General features: G+C 37.7%; 1 protein-coding gene across 2 annotated transcripts; it reads left to right on the top strand.

The window, feature by feature from the left end:
* Nucleotides 1-1,576: 1,576 nt before the first annotated feature.
* On the top strand, nt 1,577-22,506 carry LOC126831556 (2'-5'-oligoadenylate synthase 1). 2 transcript variants are annotated; one of them, XM_056099325.1, is made up of 7 exons: nt 1,577-1,641; nt 9,159-9,326; nt 11,552-11,873; nt 12,272-12,429; nt 13,754-13,938; nt 14,458-14,593; nt 22,213-22,506. In XM_056099325.1, exons 2-7 carry the CDS (start codon nt 9,159-9,161, stop codon nt 22,381-22,383), a joined length of 1,140 nt encoding a protein of 379 aa, XP_055955300.1. In that variant the 5' UTR covers nt 1,577-1,641; the 3' UTR covers nt 22,384-22,506. The 2 variants fall into 2 exon arrangements, with proteins under 2 accessions (XP_055955300.1, XP_055955311.1); XM_056099336.1 differs by lacking the exon at nt 22,213-22,506 and adding an exon at nt 16,998-17,585.
* The last annotated feature ends 374 nt before the right edge of the window (nt 22,507-22,880 follow it).

The following is a 22,880-nucleotide window of genomic DNA, read 5'->3' as shown; positions in this document are numbered from 1 at the left end:
GCAAGCTTCAAAATAAATAGTTGCTGTCTTTACGGTATGAGAAATAAATATGCAAAGTTCCAAGATGATCCATTCAGAATTGCAGGGTTGGATATGGAACAATATAAATAGGTACCACCCTATTATTGAAATGAAAACATTAATAGTTGCCGTCCTTAGAGTATAAGGAATAAGTATACCAAGTCCCAAGATAATCTATTCAGAATTGTGGCAAAAATTGGGCGTGGCTCTGCCCCTGGGGATCGGGGCATTCACCAAAATCAATAGTTGATGCCCTTAGGCTATAAGGCATACATATGCCAAGTACCAAGTTGATCCATTCAGAATTCCGGCCTGTAAACGATAAACACAAAAATTGGGCGTGGCTCTGCCCCTGGGGGTCGGGACATGTAGTTGTCGTCCTTAGGCTATAAGGAATACATATCCCAAGTTCAAAGACAATCCATTTAGAATCGTGGTCTGTAGGCAACTCACAGAGACACAAAGAAAAAATGGGTGTGGCTCTGCCCCTGGGGGTTGGGCAATCACCAAAAAACAACAGGGGGCATCCTTAGGGTATAAGGAATAGGTATGCAAGGTTTCAAAAGGATCTGTTAAAAATATTGCGGCCAGTAGGCGACACAAAAGGCACACAAACATTGGGCGTGGCTCTGTCCCAGGGGGTGGGGCATGTACCAAAAATAATAGAGGTCAGCCTTACGGTATAGGGAATAAGTATTAACAAAGTTTTCAAGACGATCGATTAAGCATTGCAGGCTGTAAGTGACATCCAGACACACAAAAAGAAAATGGGCGTGGTTCTATCACTGGGGGGTGGGCATACACCACAAACAATAGAGATGTTCCTTAGGATAGAAGGAATAAGTCTGCAAAGTATCAAGGTGATACGTTAAGAAATGTGGTCTGTAGATGACAAACAAATACAAGAAATGGGCGTGGCTCTGCCACTGGGGGTCGGGCATGCACCAAAAACAATAGGGATCATATGAAATTTTTTCAAGACGATCGATTAAAAATTGTGGCCTGTAGGCGACACACAGATACACAAAAAGAAAATGGGCGTGGCTCTGCCCCTGGGGGTTGGACATACACCCCAAACGATAGGGATGTCCTAAGGGTACAAAGAATACGTATGCAAAGTTTCGAGATGACACGTTAAGAACGCGGCCTGTAGACGACAAACAAACAAATACAAGAAATGGGCGTGGCTCTGCCCCTGGGGATCGGGCATGTACCAAAAACCATAGGGATCATCCTTAGGGTATAAGGTATAAGTATATAAAGATTCAAGATGATCACTTAAGAATTATGGCCTGTAGGCGACACACAGAAAGGAAACGGGCGTGGCTCTGCCCCTGGGGGTTGGGCATGCACCAAAAGCGATAGGGATGTTCCTTAAAGGCATTTTGACTCTATCATTATCGGTATTAGGATTTTGTACATTGTACTTTTTACATATAATCAATGGAAACGACATTGTCGCAGAGCATTTAATATTGGCAGCGATACCCTTCCATAGATTTCAACATCATCGGATGGCAGTCAGGTTTTCCCAGAAATCTATTTTAAGTTTCAGTTTAAATTCTTGGAAATACACGTAGACGCCAGTAATTGTTAGTTATATTTTACGTAATTGACAAGGTAGGTAGACTATATACGTTAAACGTTACATTTTGAAACCGGCTTTGGTTGATAAACATGTTGATAAGAACTAAACATGTTGAAAAGCACATTAATGTCTTATTTATTTCGATGTATTTATTGGCGGGCGATGTCGATGTACATGTATAAAACTTAACAGCAGAAAACACACAAAAAACATTACACACACAGGGTTGCGTACAAAATTAGGAATGAACAAAATAAAACGAAACGAAATACAAAAATAAAACGAAACGAAAATACAGTTTGTAACAGTTGATGTCCTGAAATTACGTGTAAAATACGACTCAGCCAACTGACATACATGTAGTCGACAATAAGAATGGCGTAGATAGATCCTTTTTTGGTGGTATGTTCCTTTTCTGTCTCATGCCCCATCGTTGTATATTTCAGATTTCAGTCGACTAAAGGGACAATAACACTCTTGCTGGCTTGAAAGCTCCAGAAAATAAATAATATCTCTATCTAAGTACTAGATGTTTAAGTGTCCTACCTGTTGTGTAAATTATCCATTACATCCCATTTTACTTGTCCAGAGGGTTCGAAAATATTTTGTAAATCGAAGTTTCATTTGAAAAGGTTTACGTTAGACGTTTCAAACCATTATTTTGAATTTTTCAAAATTTTAAAATAAGGTGTGTTAAGATGAAATTTGTATCATCAATTAATTGAAATATTCTAAAATAGTACAATTTGTTGACCAGAATAAAGATTGGGACATATTATTCAGTTACAACAAGAGTGGTATTGAGCCTTTTACTTTTGATATATGTATAGACCGGAGGCTCAGTGCGGGGTGTGTGTGTGTGTGAGGGGGGGGGGGGTGTACATCAAATGGACACAAAACCAAATCCAACTTTTCTAGGGTAAAATTTTGCATAGAATACGATGTCGAGTGGTAATCAGTCCGCCGCTGGGGCGTTTTAGAGATATTCGGGGTCAAAGGTGAAGTGAGGTCATTTGCACAGAAAGTGAATGCGCAGCCATTCTTATATCATGAACACATGCAGAAGATGATCGAGAGTAATCACCCTTTCAATAAAAATGTAAACTTGCTAAATTCACCTTTGTTCTTTGTGGGGGGATCACGTGGCTAAGTGGGTAAGACGCTAGCTCGCTAGCCTGGAGGTCGGGTGTTCGATCCCTGCATTAGCCGAGTAAGTGCATCCAGATTTTCCGGCGTGGTTCTCCCTTGTCTGTGATGCAGGACGGAGGGGCTGACAAGGAAAGCTGTCTAGTCGTTCGGATGGGACGAAAAACCGAGGTCCCGTGTACACATTGGCGTGCACGTAAAAGATTCCTTGGCAGTTGGAATTCGATATAAGAGTAGGCCGTAGTGCCGCTGTCCGGGCAAAATTACCCTCATAGCACACTGTATGGCGTATGCCCGTCTTCATTAGCCCAGGTTAGGAGCAGAACAGTAGGACGTTAAACTCCATTTCATTTCATTTCATTTGTTCTTTGTGACCAGGGAGGTCAAAAGGTCAAAATTTCCGTTTTTGCACTAGGAAGATCTAAAGCAAAAATTGTCAGCGTAAAATATAAAAACTAAAGCGAAACATGTTCTAATTACTAACAGGGACATTTAAAACTTATCTTAAGGTGGTCTTAGCACCGTACATTTACTTTTGAACGTCGAAAAAGATCTTGCACAACAGAATTGACTGTTAATAATAGGAACATTTAAAATTTATCGTAAGGTGGTCTTAGCACCGTACATTCACTTTGGAACGTCGAAAAAGATCTTGCATAACAGAATCGACTGTTAATAATAGGAACATTTAAAATTTATCGTAAGGTGGTCTTAGCACCGTACATTTACTTTGGAACGTCGAAAACGTCTGCATAACAGAATCGACTGAAATTTGGTGTGCGGTCTTAGCACCGTACATTTACTTTGGAACGTCGAAAACGTCTGCATAACAGAATCGACTGAAATTTGGTGTGCGGTCATCAATAGTCACCCAAATATTTTCATTAGTTTTTTGTACTGAAATATGTTATTTTTTAAACTTAAATATTTTCATTATGTTATTTTTTAAACTCAAATATTTTCATTATGTTATTATATTTCATTATGTTATTTTTTAAACTCAAATATTTTCATTATGTTATTTTTTAAACTGAAATATTTTCATAATGTTAGTTTTTAAACTCAAATATTTTCATTATTTTTTATATTTAACTAAAATATGAGGTTGCTAGGAAATTGTTCATTCTGTTATTTTTTTATATTTAACTAGAATATGGGGTTGCTAGGAAACTGTTCACTCTGTTATTGTTGATATTTAACTTAAATATGGGGTTGCTAGGAAACTGTTCACTCTGTTATTGTTGATATTTAACTTAAATATGGGGTTGCTAGGAAACTGTTCACTCTGTTATTGTTGATATTTAACTGAAACATGGGGTTGCCAGGAAACTGTTCACTCTGTTATTGTTGATATTTAACTGAATATGGGGTTGCTAGGAAACTGTTTATTCTGTTATTGTTGATATTTAACTGAATATGGGGTTGCCAGGAAACTGTTTATTCTGTTATTGTTGATATTTAACTAAAATTTGGACGTTGCTATGACGTGTTGTGTTTCATATTTAATATTTATTTAACCGAAATATGGGATGCCTATATTTTTTATATTTTACGCATTTATGGGCTTGCTAGGAAATTTGTCATTTTGTTATGTTTTATATTTAGCGGAAATTTGGGAGTATCTATCACATTTTCCTGGTGTTACAGTTATTTACATATTTATTTAGCTTAAATATCGGGTGCCATGGAAACTTAACTTACCAATATGGTATATTTTTGTATTTTACTAAAATATTTCGACAATTCTACTACCATATATATATATATATATATATATATATATATATATATATATATATATATATAACAAGCCTTATCTTAATTTCTCATTTTTATAGTCACTTAATAAATGGTTTTGTTGTATTTAACAAGTCATAACCATATAAAATTCAATACAAAATAAACTGAAAAGGTAAACGACAAGCCAGCGTTTTTGAGTGCAAACTAGGTTACGTGCCCTTGATTTGAAATTAGAAGCACCAAACCATTCCACTGAACGTTCTCCGGCTGATAGACTGGATAATCAAGACCATTTTCTACGTAACAATGAAGAAAGCTAGATCAACCAACGAGGCAACGGAACAATTGAGTTGAGAACCAAGTAAAAGGAAAAATAAACTACAAGTATTCTAGTCTCGCCTAACCAGAAAGCTTGTACTAAACCAAAATATACTGCCCTTAACGGTATAGTTAATAATAAGGAGAATTAAAAAAAACATCAAAAAACAAAAACAAAAACGAAATGAACGTAATTATCTAATCCACTGCTGTGACAATCGGAAAGTCAAATTTTACTATACTCTTCAAAAAAAGAAACGCAATGTGACATTTCGTCGTCGGTATATCCTCGTTTCACCATCGCCTCGTTGAGACAGGAACCGCGACACGTCGCTGAACCAAACTGCTCTCCTGTTATGCTGTGACCATACCCTCAGAAAATGAAATGAAATGGGGTTTAACGTCCTACTGTTCTGCTCCTAACCTGGGCTAGTGAAGACGGGCATACGCCATACAGTGTGCTATGAGGGCAATTTTTCCCGGGCAGCGACGCTACTGCCTACTCTTATATTTAATTCCAACTGCCAAGTGATCTTTTACGTGGACGCTAATGTGTACACGGAACCTCGGTTTTACGTCCCATCCGCACGGCCTCCATCCAGCATCAATGACAAGGGGAAACCACGCCGGAAAATCTGAATGAACTTTCTCGGCCAATGCAGGGACCGAACACCCGACCTCCAGGCTAGCGAGCCAGCGTCTTACCCACTTAGCCACGTGATCCCCCATACCCTCAGTGTCTGAACCCAATGAAGTTGGATTTCACAGTGTCGGCGTATACTCAGCCAAATTAAAAACCTGACACTCGGGATATTTGGGACTAGATTTTTAATATATTTTGGTTTAAGGCAACTATTTTAGTGTTATCTTGTGCACAGACGACCTTGACATCAACAGAAAGCAAGAATACGTCTCGCCGAAAGTCCTTGACATTAATAACGTTCGTGATGTCACAGTACCCCCCAAAATGAAATTCACAGACTTGGAGAACAATCGGAATAAAGTGTTTAGTAACGGTTGTGACCTCCTCTAGCGTCTCGTACTGCCACACAACGTCTTCTCATGGATCTCAGAACATTAGTAAACACTACCCGAGGAAGACGTCGCCACTGCTCAGCAAGAGCATGTTGAAGGTCCTGCAACGTCAGTGGTGGATTCACCTGCTGACGAACACGTCGACCCAGTTCGTCCCAGATGTGTTCAATAGGATTAAGGTCGGGGCTAAGCGACGGCCAATCCAGGACTTGGACACCGGCATTTCTTAAAAAATTCTGGGTAGCAATTGCTGTATGGGGTCGAGCATTGCCTTGTTGAAACGTTAGTCCAGGCCCATGTCTCTGCATAAACGGAAGAACAACAGGTTGCAAAATCTGATCCCTGTACTGGACAGCATTTAAGTTCCCTTGGACAACAAGAAGAGGAGAACGTCCATGTGCACAAAAAGAACCCCAAACCATGACGCTGCCGCCACCAAATCGGTCAACTTCTCTGACGCATACTAGAGCGTATCGTTCACCTCGTCTGCAATACACTCCGATCCTGCCATTCTCAAATCTCAAAGTGAATCGAGATTCGTCACTAAAGACAACCGAATTCCTCTGTCTTTGAGTAAATCTTATGTGTCTTGTGGCCCACACAAGTCGGTTACGGCGATGAAGAGGTGTCAATATTGGTCCATTATAGGGCCTCCGAGCTCGAAGACCAGCAGCCTGCAAGCGATTTCGAACAGTTTGTGCAGTTACCCTTCCACCAAACATCTCTCTACTTGTGGAGGTTGCAGTGACAAATCTATTTCATATTGCTTGATCTTCCTGTAGTGATGTCACACGTGGCGCTCTCGCCCTTGGCAGGTCGGCAATAGTTCCAGTTTGAAGCACTCTCATTCTAAGATTAATTATTGTCTGGCGTGAACAATAATTAAAAGCTCTTGCAACAGTGACCACAGACTGACCAGCATAGAGCCTATAGCACGTAGACGTTCTACATTTGAAAGGCGCGGCATTTTCTAACAAAGATGAAAATAACAATTTTAATTTGTTTTTCCAGTTCAAGTTACGTGTGCGTGTTCAGTTTAAGCAAACTTGCATCGATTGACCTCACGAGTTTGTGTTTGCACGTGTTTTGTTGAAATTCATCAGTGCCAAGTTTTTAATTTGGCTGAGTATATTTCAAAACAGCGTTTACGGACTGTCTTGTCTGAGATTCTACGCCGTCCGGGAATTGCTGCTGCAGTAGAGGTCGCTGTTGAGAGCCATCTCCGCCAATGACGTAACCGGAAGTGACGATCAAGGACAGAAGGGGCCACTCTTGTTTGTCCTGAGCTTGGGCGGTCACGTGTTGAACTTTGCTGTCGGTACCTATCCCAAAGACGAGAAATGGAAATCAGGGAAATATTCAGCAGCCTGGCTACATCTGTCTGGGATTCACCTGCTCGTAATCGACCAATAGCGTTGTTACGTTGGTCTTCGTTCAGATGTGGCATCACTTGGTTCGTTGAAGGTTTACACGTGCAACTGATTTTGAAACCGAGAACCCCAGAATTTTAAAGGCCTTAGATTTAGGTTCCATTCGAAAAGCTCGCAAAGTTGTTAAATTCGCGTGTCTTGGAGCAATCAAGCGAAAACAAATTTCGGCAAAAAGGATGACCAGCCACAATGAGTGACTCTACATTTAAAACCAATAATAGGATTTTCCTTTATCCTTACACAATGAGATTAAAAATCAAGTAAGATTTATGAAACAACGACTCCGTTCAAATAAAAAAATGATGAAAAATGGGCTGTGCGTTTCTTTTTTTGAAGAGTATATAATAAATTTTGTACGGCTTAAACAGTTGATACATGCGTAGAAAATGCCTACACCGGATTATGCACGTGCTGCGTGTCTACCGTGTAATCACTCGGGATCGAGTCATCTGAGCGTGATGATTCGCTGTGTTGACTTCCCAAAGAAGTATCTATCGGGTGGTTATTTCCAATAAAAGTATGGCAATTTTGGTATATATGGAAAGTAGAAATATCCAATCTTACTAGAAAAATACTGGATTCCCCGAAAAACACTCATGGAGCGTATACAGGACAAAAATGTAAGGGTTCCCCTAATCGACAGCCTGACGATTAGGAATTTCTGCACGCGTGTAAAAGGTCACACGCGAACATTGAGCGCTTAATGTACAAGTTGATAAACTTTATGAAGAGTTAGACGTACAGCACTTTCTGAGATAGTGGATAATCCGAGAATTTAATTAGGATTCGATATTTGTAATAAATAGTAAGCGATTAAAGACAACATCGTCTTATGTATGCAATGGATTCTCCTCTGACTTCCAAGAGAGGTAAGTCACGTGACGTAAACATGACCTGATTTGATCGAATTTTTATAGCAGGGCATTCCTTTGCAATTACAATGTTTGAGAATGATTTGAAGCAAAATTTCGACAAATTAATTAGTTTGAATATGTTTTTAGTCCATATATACCATTAAATCACCTAGTTTGCACGCGGGAATGTATCTTTAACTTTTAATAGAGCAAACTTTGACTGCGTGGGAAACCTTATCATTGATATTGATAAAAGTTTGAAAACTCTGGGTGTCAATCATGATTTGTGGCGCATATTTGGATCCGAATATAACATGTAATTTTATGAGCTACAATAATCCAACAAAACACGTATATGACCCCTGACACGACCCGCCATCCCACTACAACCAGTGAGGTCAGAGAGAGAGAGAGAGAGAGAGTTTAACGTCCACTCGACACAAACTAGGTCATTTCGGGACTAACATATGGTTTAATTTTATTTCAATAATTCGCTTACGCGTATAGCAGTGGGAGGAAACCGGAAGTGAAACCAAAACAATAAATAAAACAAACAAGTTTATTTCTGAATATTGTCAAAAGTCGATTGTATGACGCCCACCCCCTTCACTACAACCAGTCAGATCTTATAATACTGAAAGCCATATTCAGGTTGTCGTAACACTTATTAATTTGGTATAAATTTCTACATTTATGACCCCCACCCCTCTTCACTACAACCAGTCAGATATTAATGTTGTGGAGGCCATCGGTAGTATAAAAAACGAATCGAAAGAGAGATCTGTATTTTATTCAGATTGTCGTAACACTTAGCCTCCCTCCCTCCCTCCCTCTCCCTCCCTCTCCCTCCCCCCTCACTACAACCAGTCAGATCTTATTACCCCTGACACACCCCTCCCACTGCAACCAGTCAGATATGAATGTTGGGGAGGCCATCGATAGTATAAAAATGAAACGAAGGAGAGCTCTGTATTTTATTCAGATTGTCGAAAAACTTATTAATTTGATATGAATTTCTATATTTAGATGAGTATCTACCTGGGAGGTTATGAACGAGGAGAGAGTTTGGAGAAGTTTATAGATAGAGAGATCAGGCCACCAAATGATTTTAAAGATCGTGTTAATCAAACGGTCGATCAATTAGTTCGATATTTACACAGGATGCCTGGTTACAGTATTCAGGAAGTCGTCAAGGTAAACATTTTTATAATAAGACAAATATCTAAAACTGTTCATCCACCCGATCACGAGTCTAGCTAATTAATGCCGTTGATTGCCAAAGTCAACAATTTGGTGTTATTGGGCAGTTATTGGGTGTTATTGAGCTGTTATTGGGTGTTATTAATTTCTTGTCAACAAAAATCACATATACGAGTTATCTCCCTTCAGTCGAGTGAGCGTGAAACTCCGATTTGGACACAAAGCAGCGATGCTTCTTAAATTCAACTAAAATGTTATTTTGTGTTTCCAAAGTCAACATTTTGTAGTTATTGGTTGTTATTTTGGAGTTATTGGGTGTTCTTTTGGAGTTATTAGGTGTTATTGGGCAGTTATTGGGTGTTATTGGGTAATTCGACGCGCTGATCACGCGATGCGTTACGATAGGTTTGTCTGTCTCTATTGAGTCCACGATCTGGTACGTACGTAAAGATACGTTCATATACGTTTCGGTGCGATAAACACGATTTATACGACAAACCTCAGTATATGATAAGACCTGTTACGATCACCACGATTACTCCATCATTTAAAACACGAGTTCACTCAAAACGCCAATCGCGATGCTAGGAACCACACTGATCAGCAGTGAATTTTCGCTAGGCCTCTACAATCACTGATAAGGATGACATCGATGACATATTAACTTTTTCCTGCGACAAATTAATTCTAAAACATTTTTTTATGTATTGGAAAAATAAATAACGGCGTTTGACGTATTTGTAGGTAAAAATTATTTCCTATTTAGTGCAAATGGGTATGAAAATGAGTAAAAGTCTCCATTCTGCCCGAACTAGAACGTCTTATGTAAACAATGCGCGCGCCATCGAGCCAATGATTGACGCCGCGTGATGAGACGTCACGTGTTAAAGGTAGTCATCTTTTACAGAGATATTAGAAAGACTTTCGTAATCCTCTGTGAAACAGATTGGCTGGGAACTTGGCATAACACGATTTGTAGGCTACGGTAGAGAGATAACACACAGCACCCTTTCGCTATTTTAAAATCCCAACGCGCAAGTGAATTATTGAATTAACATTGGACCATATGTAAGTCCCGATATTACCTAGTTTGTAGCGACTGGTCGCTGAATCTTTGTCTCTTCACTTGACTTAAAGTCGAGCTTAACGTTCGCGCCAACCTAGGGTGATATCGCTGGCAAATCTTTCTCTAACAAATTGGGGTTTTGTTCATGTTTATAAAGGGACACAGCTCTGTTTTATTTGACTGTCACTTTATAAGAGAACATGAAAGAAAAACAGAAAAAGTCCATGTATTACCATGTTTTTATAAGTATAGAATGAATAAACACACGTGAATGTACGGACTGTTTCTATTTTTCTCGTGCTCTCTTATCTAGTGACATTCAATTACTTTTTTGAATTGTCAGATATACTCGCACAGTCTCATATAACAACTTTTGGTCTTCCTAAGAATTATTAGTGAGCAGAAATTCGCTCATTTATCTGTTATCACTCGTCACTTCAGTCAGTTATACAGAGGGATAACCCGTGCTGTCCTTTTGCGTTCGTCACTTCCGATTTTTGAAACATTGTTTACGCACCTATCGTAGCAATGATCTCTGTGATAAATTAATATTTGGAACATGTTTAACCAGTTCTATCAAATATGTGATAATGCCTGGCACCAACATTGTCTTTTAACATATCTTTAATACGGACCCTGTGCTTTTCTAGATACTGTATATTCCATATTAAAGTCGTGGTTATACCATCTTCAATAAAAGGCTTGATCTCGCTTTAACTACGTACATCTTATCAAGGCCTTCACGTAATACCCTGCATATGTCGGCACTAATTTCGATTGGGTACAAGCCCAGCTTGTGAGCCTATCAGATTCCTCGATCGTCGCGAATATCAAGTCTCGCGCTTTCAAGCTAAAATGTCTACCTGTGATAATCGAGTTGCATAGTTCAAGGTTCATTCAATGGCAAGGTTTCCGTGGAGGTCGCGATGTCCCAACCTCTGATTGGACGCTACTGGTCACGTGTCTATAGATAACATAGCTATAAGTTCGGGAATTGTGAAGTAAACAGGCAACGTCCAGATGTTGTAAAACTCACAGTCGTTGCTTCAGGAATATGTGGTTATACGGAGTCGCCCCACAAATACACGTTATGTATTTTAAAAAATTTGATCCATGACCCTTTTGAGAAATGAGCTTTTTTATTTGATTGTAGAGTGGTTCGTTGGGAAAGGGGACATCTATTTTGAGTGATGCTGATGCTGATATGGTAGTTTTCTTCAATGGTTATAAGAATATTGAGAGTTTGATTAAAGATAAACCACAAATTATACGGGATGTTAGGCAATATATGTGTAACCCCAAACAAGGATGGTTAAGCTGGATATTTCAGTCAAAACCCGAATGGATGGACTCAATACACGTACTAAAATATAACGAATATTTCATCAAGTTTATGGTATATGTTCAGTACAAGGGTAGAAGTGAGTCAGTTGAAGTGGACGTTTTACCTGCATTAGATGTAGTCGCCAAACATGGTAAGGCCAAGAACTATTTCTTCGACAGCATCACAGTTAGATAGCTAGACAGCGTGCAGTTCATAAGTTATTTAATTGGACATATAGTATCACTTTTCAAATTTGTTATTAGAGCGTTCACAAGATTCTACAAAGCTATTGTATACATCTAGTTATTGTATACATGTACATCATTTATATTACAACAGGTGGGAATATGCTGTCAGTTTATGGGAATAGAGGAGATAGATGCTATATACATTGTTTATATAACAACAGGTGGGAATATACAGTCAGTTTATGGGAATAGAGGACATAGATGCTACATACATTATTTATATTACAACAGGTGGGAATATACGATCAGTTTATTGGAATAGAGGACATAGTTATTATATACTCGATTTATATTACAACAGGTGGGAATATGCAGTCAGTTTATCGAGAAATGCAAAATAAATCAAGTCATGTCAGGGAACACTACTCTGTTTGTTTCTGTAAAAAACAACTGGCAATGATTCGACCTAAACCAGCTAAAGTTAAAGACTTGATTCGTTTACTTAAATACTGGAAAAGGGTAATGCAAATACTTTATATTATACTTTATATTATACTTTATATTATACTTTATATATAATACTTGATATATTACTTTATATTATACTTTATATATAATACTTGATATATTACTTTATATTATACTTAATACTGTGCATAATACATGCTTTATGTAATACACAATTTTGTGCATAGTGTATAATTTACTGTGAAAGTTACAACGACGTCTACAACTGGCTTAGAATTTATATAAGTAACAAATGAAATGGCAAGAAATGAAATTAAATGGGATTTATTTTCCTACTTTTATGTCTGCATTGGGCATATATAAGGAAGAATGAATGCTACAATGATTTCCACAACTCACTAGAGTTTATATAAGTAGCAATGGTTGCCACAACTCACTAGAGTTTATATAAGTAGCAATGGTTGCCACAACTCCACAATTCGCTAGAGTTTATATAGGTAATAATGACTTCCACAACTCCACAACTCGCTAGAATTTATATAAGTAACAATTCGTTCGTTCGTTTCTGGGGTTTTACGTCAACTTCCAACCGAGGTGATATCGTAGACATGTGTTTCCTAAGAAGCTTGCCAGTGGTAGCCGCAAAAGGAGGGCTAGGTTTGGCTAAAGGGTAAGACACGGTGTCTTTGCGGGGTAGTGCCCAAGGCCAGATTCATCCAAAGGAGAAGCCCCGGGTGTTAGAAAAAGGAAGAATGGCATGCGGACATAATCTGGTCCGGTTTTGCCATACATGCTAGGGTGCTTGAGAGTATTAGGGTTTTGGGTTTGACTGACGGTCGGGCCCAAGGGCCATCCAACTGTTTGTCTTAGGTCAAGGGAGTGCAAGCGATGCCTTCCGGGCTAGGCGTTGTTTAGCCGTTGGCCCCGACCACCGAAAAAAACAAAAACGGCCCCCTCAGAGTCTTGACTTCTACAACTCGCTAGAGTTTATATAAGTAACAATGGCTGTCACAACTCGCTAGAGTTAATAAAGTAACAATGGCTGCTTCCGTTCGCTTTTGTTTATATATGTAACAATGACTACCACAACTCGCTATGACGACACAAATATACCCGATATAGCTGTACGGGACATAACTTAATCTTTCTTATAACCCAGACTGAGATGTTTGTTTTTTTAGCCTTATGATTATTCGCAGTTAAGTTTCGTCGTGATTACTATTTGTCTGGCGAAATATAACCCGGCTGGTACTGACGTATCACTAAATATCATGTCATTTCAGTTATTCCTGTAACACACCCATTACCCGTTTATCAGTTCATAAACCAAACCAATTGATAATTGAGATATTTCATGAATCTTTTAATATTTCAGACCAATGGGCTAGATATGACATCGTATTGTTGTGAGGTAATGGGGCTATATATTTTCGACACATATCTGAACAGTAAGACTAACTTCGATATGAAAACTGGTTTCTATACAGCTATGGAATTATTTAGTTCCTATAGACAACTACAGATCACAATACCCGGAATCTATAACACGGATAATACTTGGTAAGCTGAATTATAATCTTCTTTAAGTAAATGAAAGAAAAAGAAATGGGGTTTAACGTCCTACTGTTTTGCTCCGAACTCGTCTAATGAAGACGGGCATACGCCATACAGTGTGCTATGAGGGAAATTTTGCCCGGACAGCGGCTCTACAGCGGCTCTACAGCCTGCTCTTATATCGAATTCCATCTGTCAAGGTATCTTTTACTTGCATGCCAATGTGTACACGGGACCTCGGTTTTTCGTCTCATCCGAATGACTAGACAGCTGTCCTTGTCAGGCCCTCCATACTGCATCACTGAAAAGGGGGAAACCACGCCGAAAAATCTGGGTGAACTTGCAGGGATCGAACACCCGACCTCCAGGCTAGCAAGCCAGCGTCTTACCCTCTTAGCCACCGTGACCCCCACGGTTTATATCACTAAAAAGACTGGATCCACCTTTCACTACAGAATGGGTATCGTTTAATTCAGGGTTTTTATCGCTAGAAAGACTTATATGTGTTTCTTTGTATTTGTTCAGGTTTAGTTTCTTCTTTAAAACAACATATATTCTTGATCCGGTTAATCCCTTCTCTGACACATCTTCACATGACGTCTACTGTATAGAAAGGTGTGCTAAAGCCACTTTGAATTGGTTAGATGATGTACCATCCCAGGTAAATATATCTTTATTTAAGGGGGGTTGGATGGCTGAATGGTTAGCGTGCGCGCGCTGTATCATCAAGTCTGTCATTGAGTTGACTGGCGTGGTTCCTAATCCCCGGTTGTACGTGACAAGGAGTAGGGTCGCCTGTCCAACCTCGTGGGTTTTCTGCTGGTCCTCCGGGTTCCTCCCCCTGCTAAAGACCCCTACGCGCAAGCGAATTATTGAAATAAAATTGAACCATGTCTTAGTCCCGAAATGACCTAGTTTGTGTCGAGTGGACGTTAAACCACATCTCTCTCCCTCTCTCCCTCTCTCTTTATTTATGATGCACTATGTAAGGTTTAAATAAAGGACTGGTCGTTCTTGCTATAATAGATCAAAAAATAGATCATACCAAATGAATATACTGGCAATTTCAGTCAAATTATTAGTAGTTTCTGGGCTAACGGGTGTCTTTGACGTGTTCATCAATATTATCTCAATTGTCAGGTACCATTGTTACGATAATGGGCGAACGGATCAGCCTACGAAGTGTTCACCAATATTATCTCAATCGTCAAGTAACCATGGTTACGATAATAGATAAGGTCTCGGTTATCCATTTTTAAAATTAAATTATTAAATTGCGGCCGTGTTTCAATCCATTGAAAATCGCGATCACCAGATGATCTAGAGAATTGGTTATAGGTTTGTCATGTGGATAATAGAGACTTTTGGCAATCTGAATTTTTCCATCCGTATCATGTATCCGTATGGTATACGTGATACGTTGCGTTAATGTAGTTTTAGAGTTTTGGCAGGTTTTCGCGTCGCTGAGCTGGGGTTAGTTCTATTACAGCATCACCACCTGTACTAGTCAAATGCCTAGCCTACAATTTCCCGGAGGGAGTGAAGTCGCTCGACAACTGCAGGGCTATTAAAACATTTTTAATGTCGAATCTTCGACTTCGACTCGATCTCAATTTTTGGTTTCACTAATGTATCATTGCAGAAAGTTCATACCCCGTTACCATAGAATAAAATCATTTATAGATTTGCACGTAGATCAACCAGCATGCAGACAGACCCATCAAAAATAATGATTAAATTCCAGTCGTTATCACGGTTAAAATCACATCAAATATACACCTTTGTGTTCCAGGATACACATAGGTTCATAAAACGCTATGATACAACATTTCAGAGTATAAAAGTAGCAAAAAAGACGGTAAAAAGACGACGATGTTATACGGACCTTATCCGTATGAAAGCTTTTCGATATGTGCTGCCGTATGCGTGTGCCGTATCACGTATGAGAAATATACACACATTGATGACGTCACACGCAAAATCCATACGGATACGCGATACGGACCAGGAAATTACGCTTGCCAAAAATCTCTAATGTCTAATGAATAGCGTATGTAGTGGAAATATAAAATTAATAATTTATATAATATCTAATTAGAAATGTATGTTTGTCATGTGAATAAATATCTAATTAATAATTTACACAATATGTGAAGCTAAAATAAAGATCTGCAATAGGCAGATTTAGTTCTTACATAATGTATCTTTGAGTCTTAAAGTTGCAATTGCAAATTTTCAAGTTATATTTTTAAAATGTATTAAAATAAAGCCATAAAATAGATGGTATCCTTAAACAGTCCTACCTTGTTAAAGAATAATCCTATTAATCCTATAATTCGCGTTTGCCAGCTGAGAAATTGGCAAAAATATCATTTTTAACTTCAAATTCCAACGTTGGAAAATGGCTGCCCCATGTTGTCAATAGCAAAACAGGGGAGGTAATTGTGTTGTTATTTCCTGTGTCATAGATTTTTAAGGGTGGGAAATAATGCCCATGATCGTATAATAGTGATTTGATAACCTATTGAGCAAAAGACATAGAAATAATTATGGTTTAACTTTCTTAGAAAATTTGAAATTCTCGCTTTAAGGAAATCTGTGTTCATGTTAGCCTGACCTTTCCCATTTCCATGGATAACGGGTAATGCTGGCATCCATTACCTCAGAAGTATGTCAACAGGCAGTCTGGTCTTTCTTTATATTTATTTGAGGTCGAGTGTTCGATCCCTGCATTGGCCGAGAAAGTTCATCCAGATTTTCCGACGTGGCTCTCCCTTGACAGTGCTGCAGGACGGAGGGCCCGACAAGGACAGTCGTCTAGTCGTGCGGATGGGACGAAAAACCGAGGTCCCGTGTACACATTGGCGTGCACGTAAAAGATCCCTTGGCAGTTGGAATTCGATATGAGAGTAGGCCGTAGTGCCACTGTCCGGACAAAATTTCCCTCATAGCACACTGTATGGCGTATACCCGTCTTCATTAGCCCAGTTCGGAGCAGAACTAGGACGTTAAACCCCATTTCATTTCATTTCATCTCAATATTTCTTATAACTCCTGTTTTTCAGAGTTACTGTGTGTTATCTTAAATTTGGAGTTACTTTGATACATAGATCCAAAACTGATTTTTAAAAATATGACGGCGTATTCTATAAGAAACACAAGAATAATGAAGTAAATGCACTGTAATTCTATATTAAATATTTACGAAATAGAAATTACGAATACCGATAAGATATGTGGTGCATTTTTGTTTGATAACGATGAAAGTACTAGCCAAAAATTTAATTTTTAGTGTTTTTTCTCTAATACTTGAATTATATTATATATGTATTAATTTGTATATTATTAAAATTCTGGAAATGGTAAAATATAAGAATCCATATTATATGTATTTTTTTTACATGTAATCTTTTTCACTAATATTATTTAAATCATTTTGTTGAAGTGTCACAAACTTGTTAGTTGTTACAAACTATACTTTAAACCCCCTTTGTTGATTAATTAGTCATGGCCTGGTGAACCCAGACTCTAAACAATAGATGTGGGGAAAGTCCTAAATACAGAAGAGTCAAGTAATTGCATTGTTCTTAAATTCTGTATTAAATATCTATGAAATAGAAATTACCAATACCGATATCTAGTCGTGTTCTATTATTATTATTATTGTGACGGCATGTTCTGTACAAAAGATTGAATTCGCCGAATTCCTCACTTGTATTTTTCCTATTCCTCGTATATGTATTTAGTACAGTAAGCTGTACTGGACACGTGTATATACCGTATTAAAACACTAGACCCCCTCTCATTATTGGTATGTAGGGCATTACGGTGTAATACGAAAAGTGTATGCACATTACTACGCGGTATACAGTGTATTAAAACACTAGACCCCCTTCACCTATTGGTATGTAGTGCATTACGTTGGAATGGACAAGTGTATGCACATTAATACACTGTGTATATACTGTATTAATACACAAGACCCCCTCCCACACTATTGGTAGTGCATTACATTGTAATACGACAAGTGTATCCACTGTATTAAAACTCTATATATACTGTATTAAAACACTAGACCCCCCCCCCCCCAGTATTGGTATGTAGTGCATTACATTGTAATACGACAAGTGTATGTATACACATTAATACACTGTGTATGCACTGTATTAAAACACTAGATCCCCAGTTAAAACAAACATCAGATTTTAATGGTAATTTACAAACAATATTAATATAAAACTTGTGTAGAATCCACGTCCAACAGGAATATGAAAACAATGGATCGAGGAATCCGATACGGACGTGTTCTTCACTAGATTAATATTAAAGTAGATAAACAAAGAGACACTAACACTGTTTTCATCGTCAGATATTATTAGACCACCGTTTCGAAGAGGTACCCTCCGAAACGTTGGTCGAATAATATCTGACTATGAAAACAGTGTTAGTGTCTTTTTTGTTTATCTACTTTAATATAAATATAGACAGAAACAAATGACAGACTTATTATTTTAATGTTACTTTGATTAATTTATCGGGTGATAAAACCAATACATGCAAGATGTAAGTAAACAAGTTCATGGGTATTTATAATAATCACGAATCTAAGTTAAAATGTAAAATAGAGAATAAAAAAATGTCGCTTTTAAGAGTCCACATTTTATTTTATGGCTTCGGTTGGGTGAACAGCTACGGAACGCTTACTTACGCGTTTAAATATTTCATTATTTCGTTAAATGGAAATAACTAAACAAATCACATCTCATTTTAATTACTTCGTTTAAACGATATAAGGAATTTAAAATGACTGAAGGTGCATTTGTCTACCTAGATGTTTAGTGGCTTGAATCCATATAACCATAAATAAAACAGAGTTGTGTCCCTTTATATACTTATCCACTATAATTGGCCCGAGAGAGAGATTTTGTCTGCGATATCATCCTAGGTAGAAGCGGGTGTAAGTCTCGACTTCAAGTCAAATACAAGGAGGTGGGGGGGGGGGTATTTTGGGACTAACCTATGGTGCCATGTTATTTGAATAATTCACTTGCGCGTAGGGATATTGGAATGCCGAAGGAAAGGTCTCAAAACGCTGTGTCATTTGTAATTGAGTGGTGGTTTACAGACTGTGTGCTTATTGGGAATGGTGTATAGGCAGAACAGGATAGGGCAAAGAACTGGCACTTGGGGCACTACAAATAACAAGGAGAGCGGTTCAGGTACCGATTCGACAAAATCAACGTTATCGATTAACGAGACTTGTGATCGATTGGATGAACAGCTAAAACTATGTACGATACTTCTCTTATTACAAAATTATTACCTTGACGACTTCTTGAATAATGTAACCCGTGTTCGACATTCTGTGTAAATATCGATCTAATTGATCGACGGATTGATTATCTTAATCTCATTGCTATAAATGTTAATATGTACTTAGAACAACACAGATGTTCACACTGCATTTGTCTCATCCCATGCACTTTCCACACATCATCCGGTTTCCTCCCACTGCTAAAGACCCCTACGCGCAAGCGAATTATTGAAAAAATTTAATTAAACCATATGTTAGTCCCGAAATGACCTAGTTTGTGTTGAGTGGACGTTAAACCCCATTTCTCTCTCTCTTTCCACACATCAAATGTAATAAGAGTGTATTACTACTGATGTCACCCTTTGTGTAACCTCAAACCATGTAAGCATAAGGAAGGGGTGGGTGGGGGGAACTGGGGCAAGTTGATCCTCGGAGTGTAGGGCGGAGGGCCTGACAAGGGACAACATATCGTAGTTTCAATTGGACGTAAATTCGCGGTCCCGTATTCACATTGGCGTGCAGATAAACGATTCCCTGGAAGTTGGGATTCGATATAAGAGCTGCTGTCCAGGTAAAATTTTCCCCATAGCTCACTGCATTGTGTATGCCCGTCTTCATTAGCCCAGTCGGACCAGACTATTAGGACGCTATACCCCATTTCATTTCACTTGTCTTCGATTAAAATACGCATAAATAACTTGTATATATACCAAAAGGAATATTCCTTATAATCTTGCAAGACTGATATGTACAATAGTATCGTCGGAAGAAAATAAAGCAAAACGTCTGAAAGAGCTAAGGGAATTCCTTACAAAACAACATAATCCTTTAAACTTGATAAATATTGGTATAGAAAACGCCTCTAGACTTAACATTGGTGATCTCAGAAAACCCAAAATAAAAGACAACGATTCTAATAATATAACACGTGTGACAACATTTAATCCTTCTCAAGAAAGAGGGTTGTCCAGTGTAAAGGGGCGGTTGGATATTTTAAAGAACAATAGTCGTAAATTAAAATACATCCTAAATAATTAAAAAACTATTAATAGTCTAAAACAACCTCAAAATCTTAGAAGAATATTAACATCATCAAAGTTTGATTCTGATATTTCGGGAGCTCGTGTATCCAAGTGTGGGGACCTACGATGTATGACATGTTCCGATATATTAGAAGGAACATTTGTCCAAATTACTAAAGATGTTAAATTCTATGTTAACAAAATATGAATTGAAAATCGAAGTATGTAATTTACTTATTAATATGTAATTGTTGTAATGGCAAGTACATTGGAAAAACTACTGATCAGTTGCATTTACGAATTAACCAACATCGTTCTAATATAAAACTCGCAAGAAGTAGAGATTTGCCGGTGAGCGAACATTTGGATATTTGTGGTAAAGATCAATTCAAGATTTTTCCTTTGTACAAACTCAATATTAGTGATAATGATCTCTTGGAAACAAAAGAAAGCAACTTTATCGCTAAATATATATAACCCAATTTTGAATGCTAAGGGGTGATTATTTTAATTATGTTTGATGTTTAATTAATGTTATTCCGTTTTAGTTTTTATATTTTACATAGTCATTGTCCTCTGTTATGACGTAACGTTATTGTAACAGCATAGTAACGCATTAAAATGGCCTGACGATTCGTTTGATAACGACGAAAGTACTAGCCAAAAATTTAATTTTTAGTGTTTTTTCTCTAATACTTGAATTATATTATATATGTATTAATTTGTATATTATTAAAATTCTGGAAATGGTAAAATATAAGAATCCATATTATATGTATTTTTTTTACATGTAATCTTTTTCACTAATATTATTTAAATCATTTTGTTGAAGTGTCACAAACTTGTTACAGACTATACTTTAAACCCCCTGTGTTGATTAATTAGTCATGGTCTGGTGGGGTTCATTCCCATATCGCCGACTCACCGAGTTTTAGGGGAAAAATTTTGGTCGACGTTATGGGAATGAGTGGCCAAGAACAATAGACCCAAGCTGAAGGATAAACCTCATTAAGCAGATAATTTTGGGGGCATTTATTTTTTTTAAAATTTATAATACATAACATAACACAATTTTAAATTTTTGCACGCAGTCCAACATAGTCCAAAAATTCTAATAAATTCAGTCTTCCTTGTTCATATCTATAACATCGTTATGAACTCTAAGGAGTGCGGTTTCAGTGCTATGCCCCTCTCGATAAGCAGACTGGAATTTACCGAGCAGTGAGTTTCGAGTTAGATAATCTATAATTTGAGATAAAATCATCTTTTTAAGCAATTTTGTTAAAAATGAAATATTTGACACTGGTCTATAACTTTTGAGTGCATTACGGTCAAGACTTGTTTTTTTAATCAGAGGTCTTACAGTGGCCTCCTTACAATCATCCGGAAAAATACTAGAGGAGAGCACATCATTTATAATAATCGTCAAAGCTGGTGCTATTTCATCCAGACACTCTTTTAGTAGTTTTGTAGGAATTGGGTCCAGAGCACATGACTTACACTTCATTCGACACACCACTGATATTACATCATCAACATTCAATGGCTCAAAAGCAGAGAAATTACACTGGGGTTGGACATTAATGTCAGTGTAAGGGGGGGGGAGTCAACAAACTTTTCACGAATTTTAATAATTGTTTCGGCAAAAAAGTCAATAAAGGTCTGTGGTAAAAATCAATTTCAGTGAACTATATCAATAATGACTGGTCCCTGCCTCATTAACGCTTTTAATCCGCTTTAATCCAATCAAAGGGTGCCGCGGTCGACTTTCCAAAACTCGGTGAGTCGGCGATATGGGAAGACCCCCCTGGTGGACCCAGACTCTAAACAATAGATGTGGGGAAAGTGAGGTGTCCCCAGTATGCCGTGTGTTTGTGTGCCTCGGCAGTATGTTAACAGTCAAACTGGCCTTTCTGTACATTCATTATAACTTGTGTTTTTCAGGGTTATGGTTTGTTATTTAAAATCGAAGTTGTAGCTGCTGCCACTGTTTTTACTTTACTACTTGGATTCAGCGCAGCTAAAGAAACAGTTTTATTTAAAATTCTACAGCAAATCATCATTAATCGGTGTATTCAGTTCCCACATTATGTACTAAATATCCACGTGATATAGAAATTACCAATATCGATATCTAATCGTGCACTATTATTAATATTAGTAATATTATTATTTGATGTACGTATTTATTATTATGTTCTATACAGATCACACTCAACTGTCCTAAATACAAATGAGTTAAGTAATTGCATTGTTCTTAAATTCTGTATTAAATATATATGAAATAGAAATTACCAATACCGATATCTAGTCGTGTTCTATTATTATTATTATTGTGACGGCATGTTCTGTACAAAAGATTGAATTCGCCGAATTCCTCACTTGTATTTTTCCTATTCCTCGTATATGTATTTAGTACAGTGTATATACCGTATTAAAACACTAGACCCCCTCTCATTATTGGTATTTAGTGCATTACGTTGTAATGGACAAGTGTATACACATTAATACACTGTGTATACACCTTAATAAAACACTAGACCCCTCCCATTATTGGCATTTAGTGCACTACGTTGTAATGGACAAGTGTATGCACATTAATACACTGTATA

Source organism: Patella vulgata, chromosome 1 (assembly GCF_932274485.2).
Source record: "Patella vulgata chromosome 1, xgPatVulg1.2, whole genome shotgun sequence".
Taxonomy (NCBI): Eukaryota; Metazoa; Mollusca; class Gastropoda; family Patellidae; genus Patella; species Patella vulgata.
Note: the sequence above shows the minus strand (reverse complement) of the source record. Positions and strands in the feature narration are given on the sequence as shown.

Bases quoted from the DNA above. Each gene is read 5' to 3' on its own strand.
- LOC126831556 (XM_056099325.1), top strand. From the start codon at position 9,159: ATGAGTATCTACCTGGGAGGTTATGAACGAGGAGAGAGTTTGGAGAAG. The intron at 12,430-13,753 runs GTAATGCAAATA...TTAATATTTCAG, and splicing joins TACTTAAATACTGGAAAAGG to ACCAATGGGCTAGATATGAC. The intron at 14,594-22,212 runs GTAAATATATCT...TGTGTTTTTCAG, and splicing joins TAGATGATGTACCATCCCAG to GGTTATGGTTTGTTATTTAA.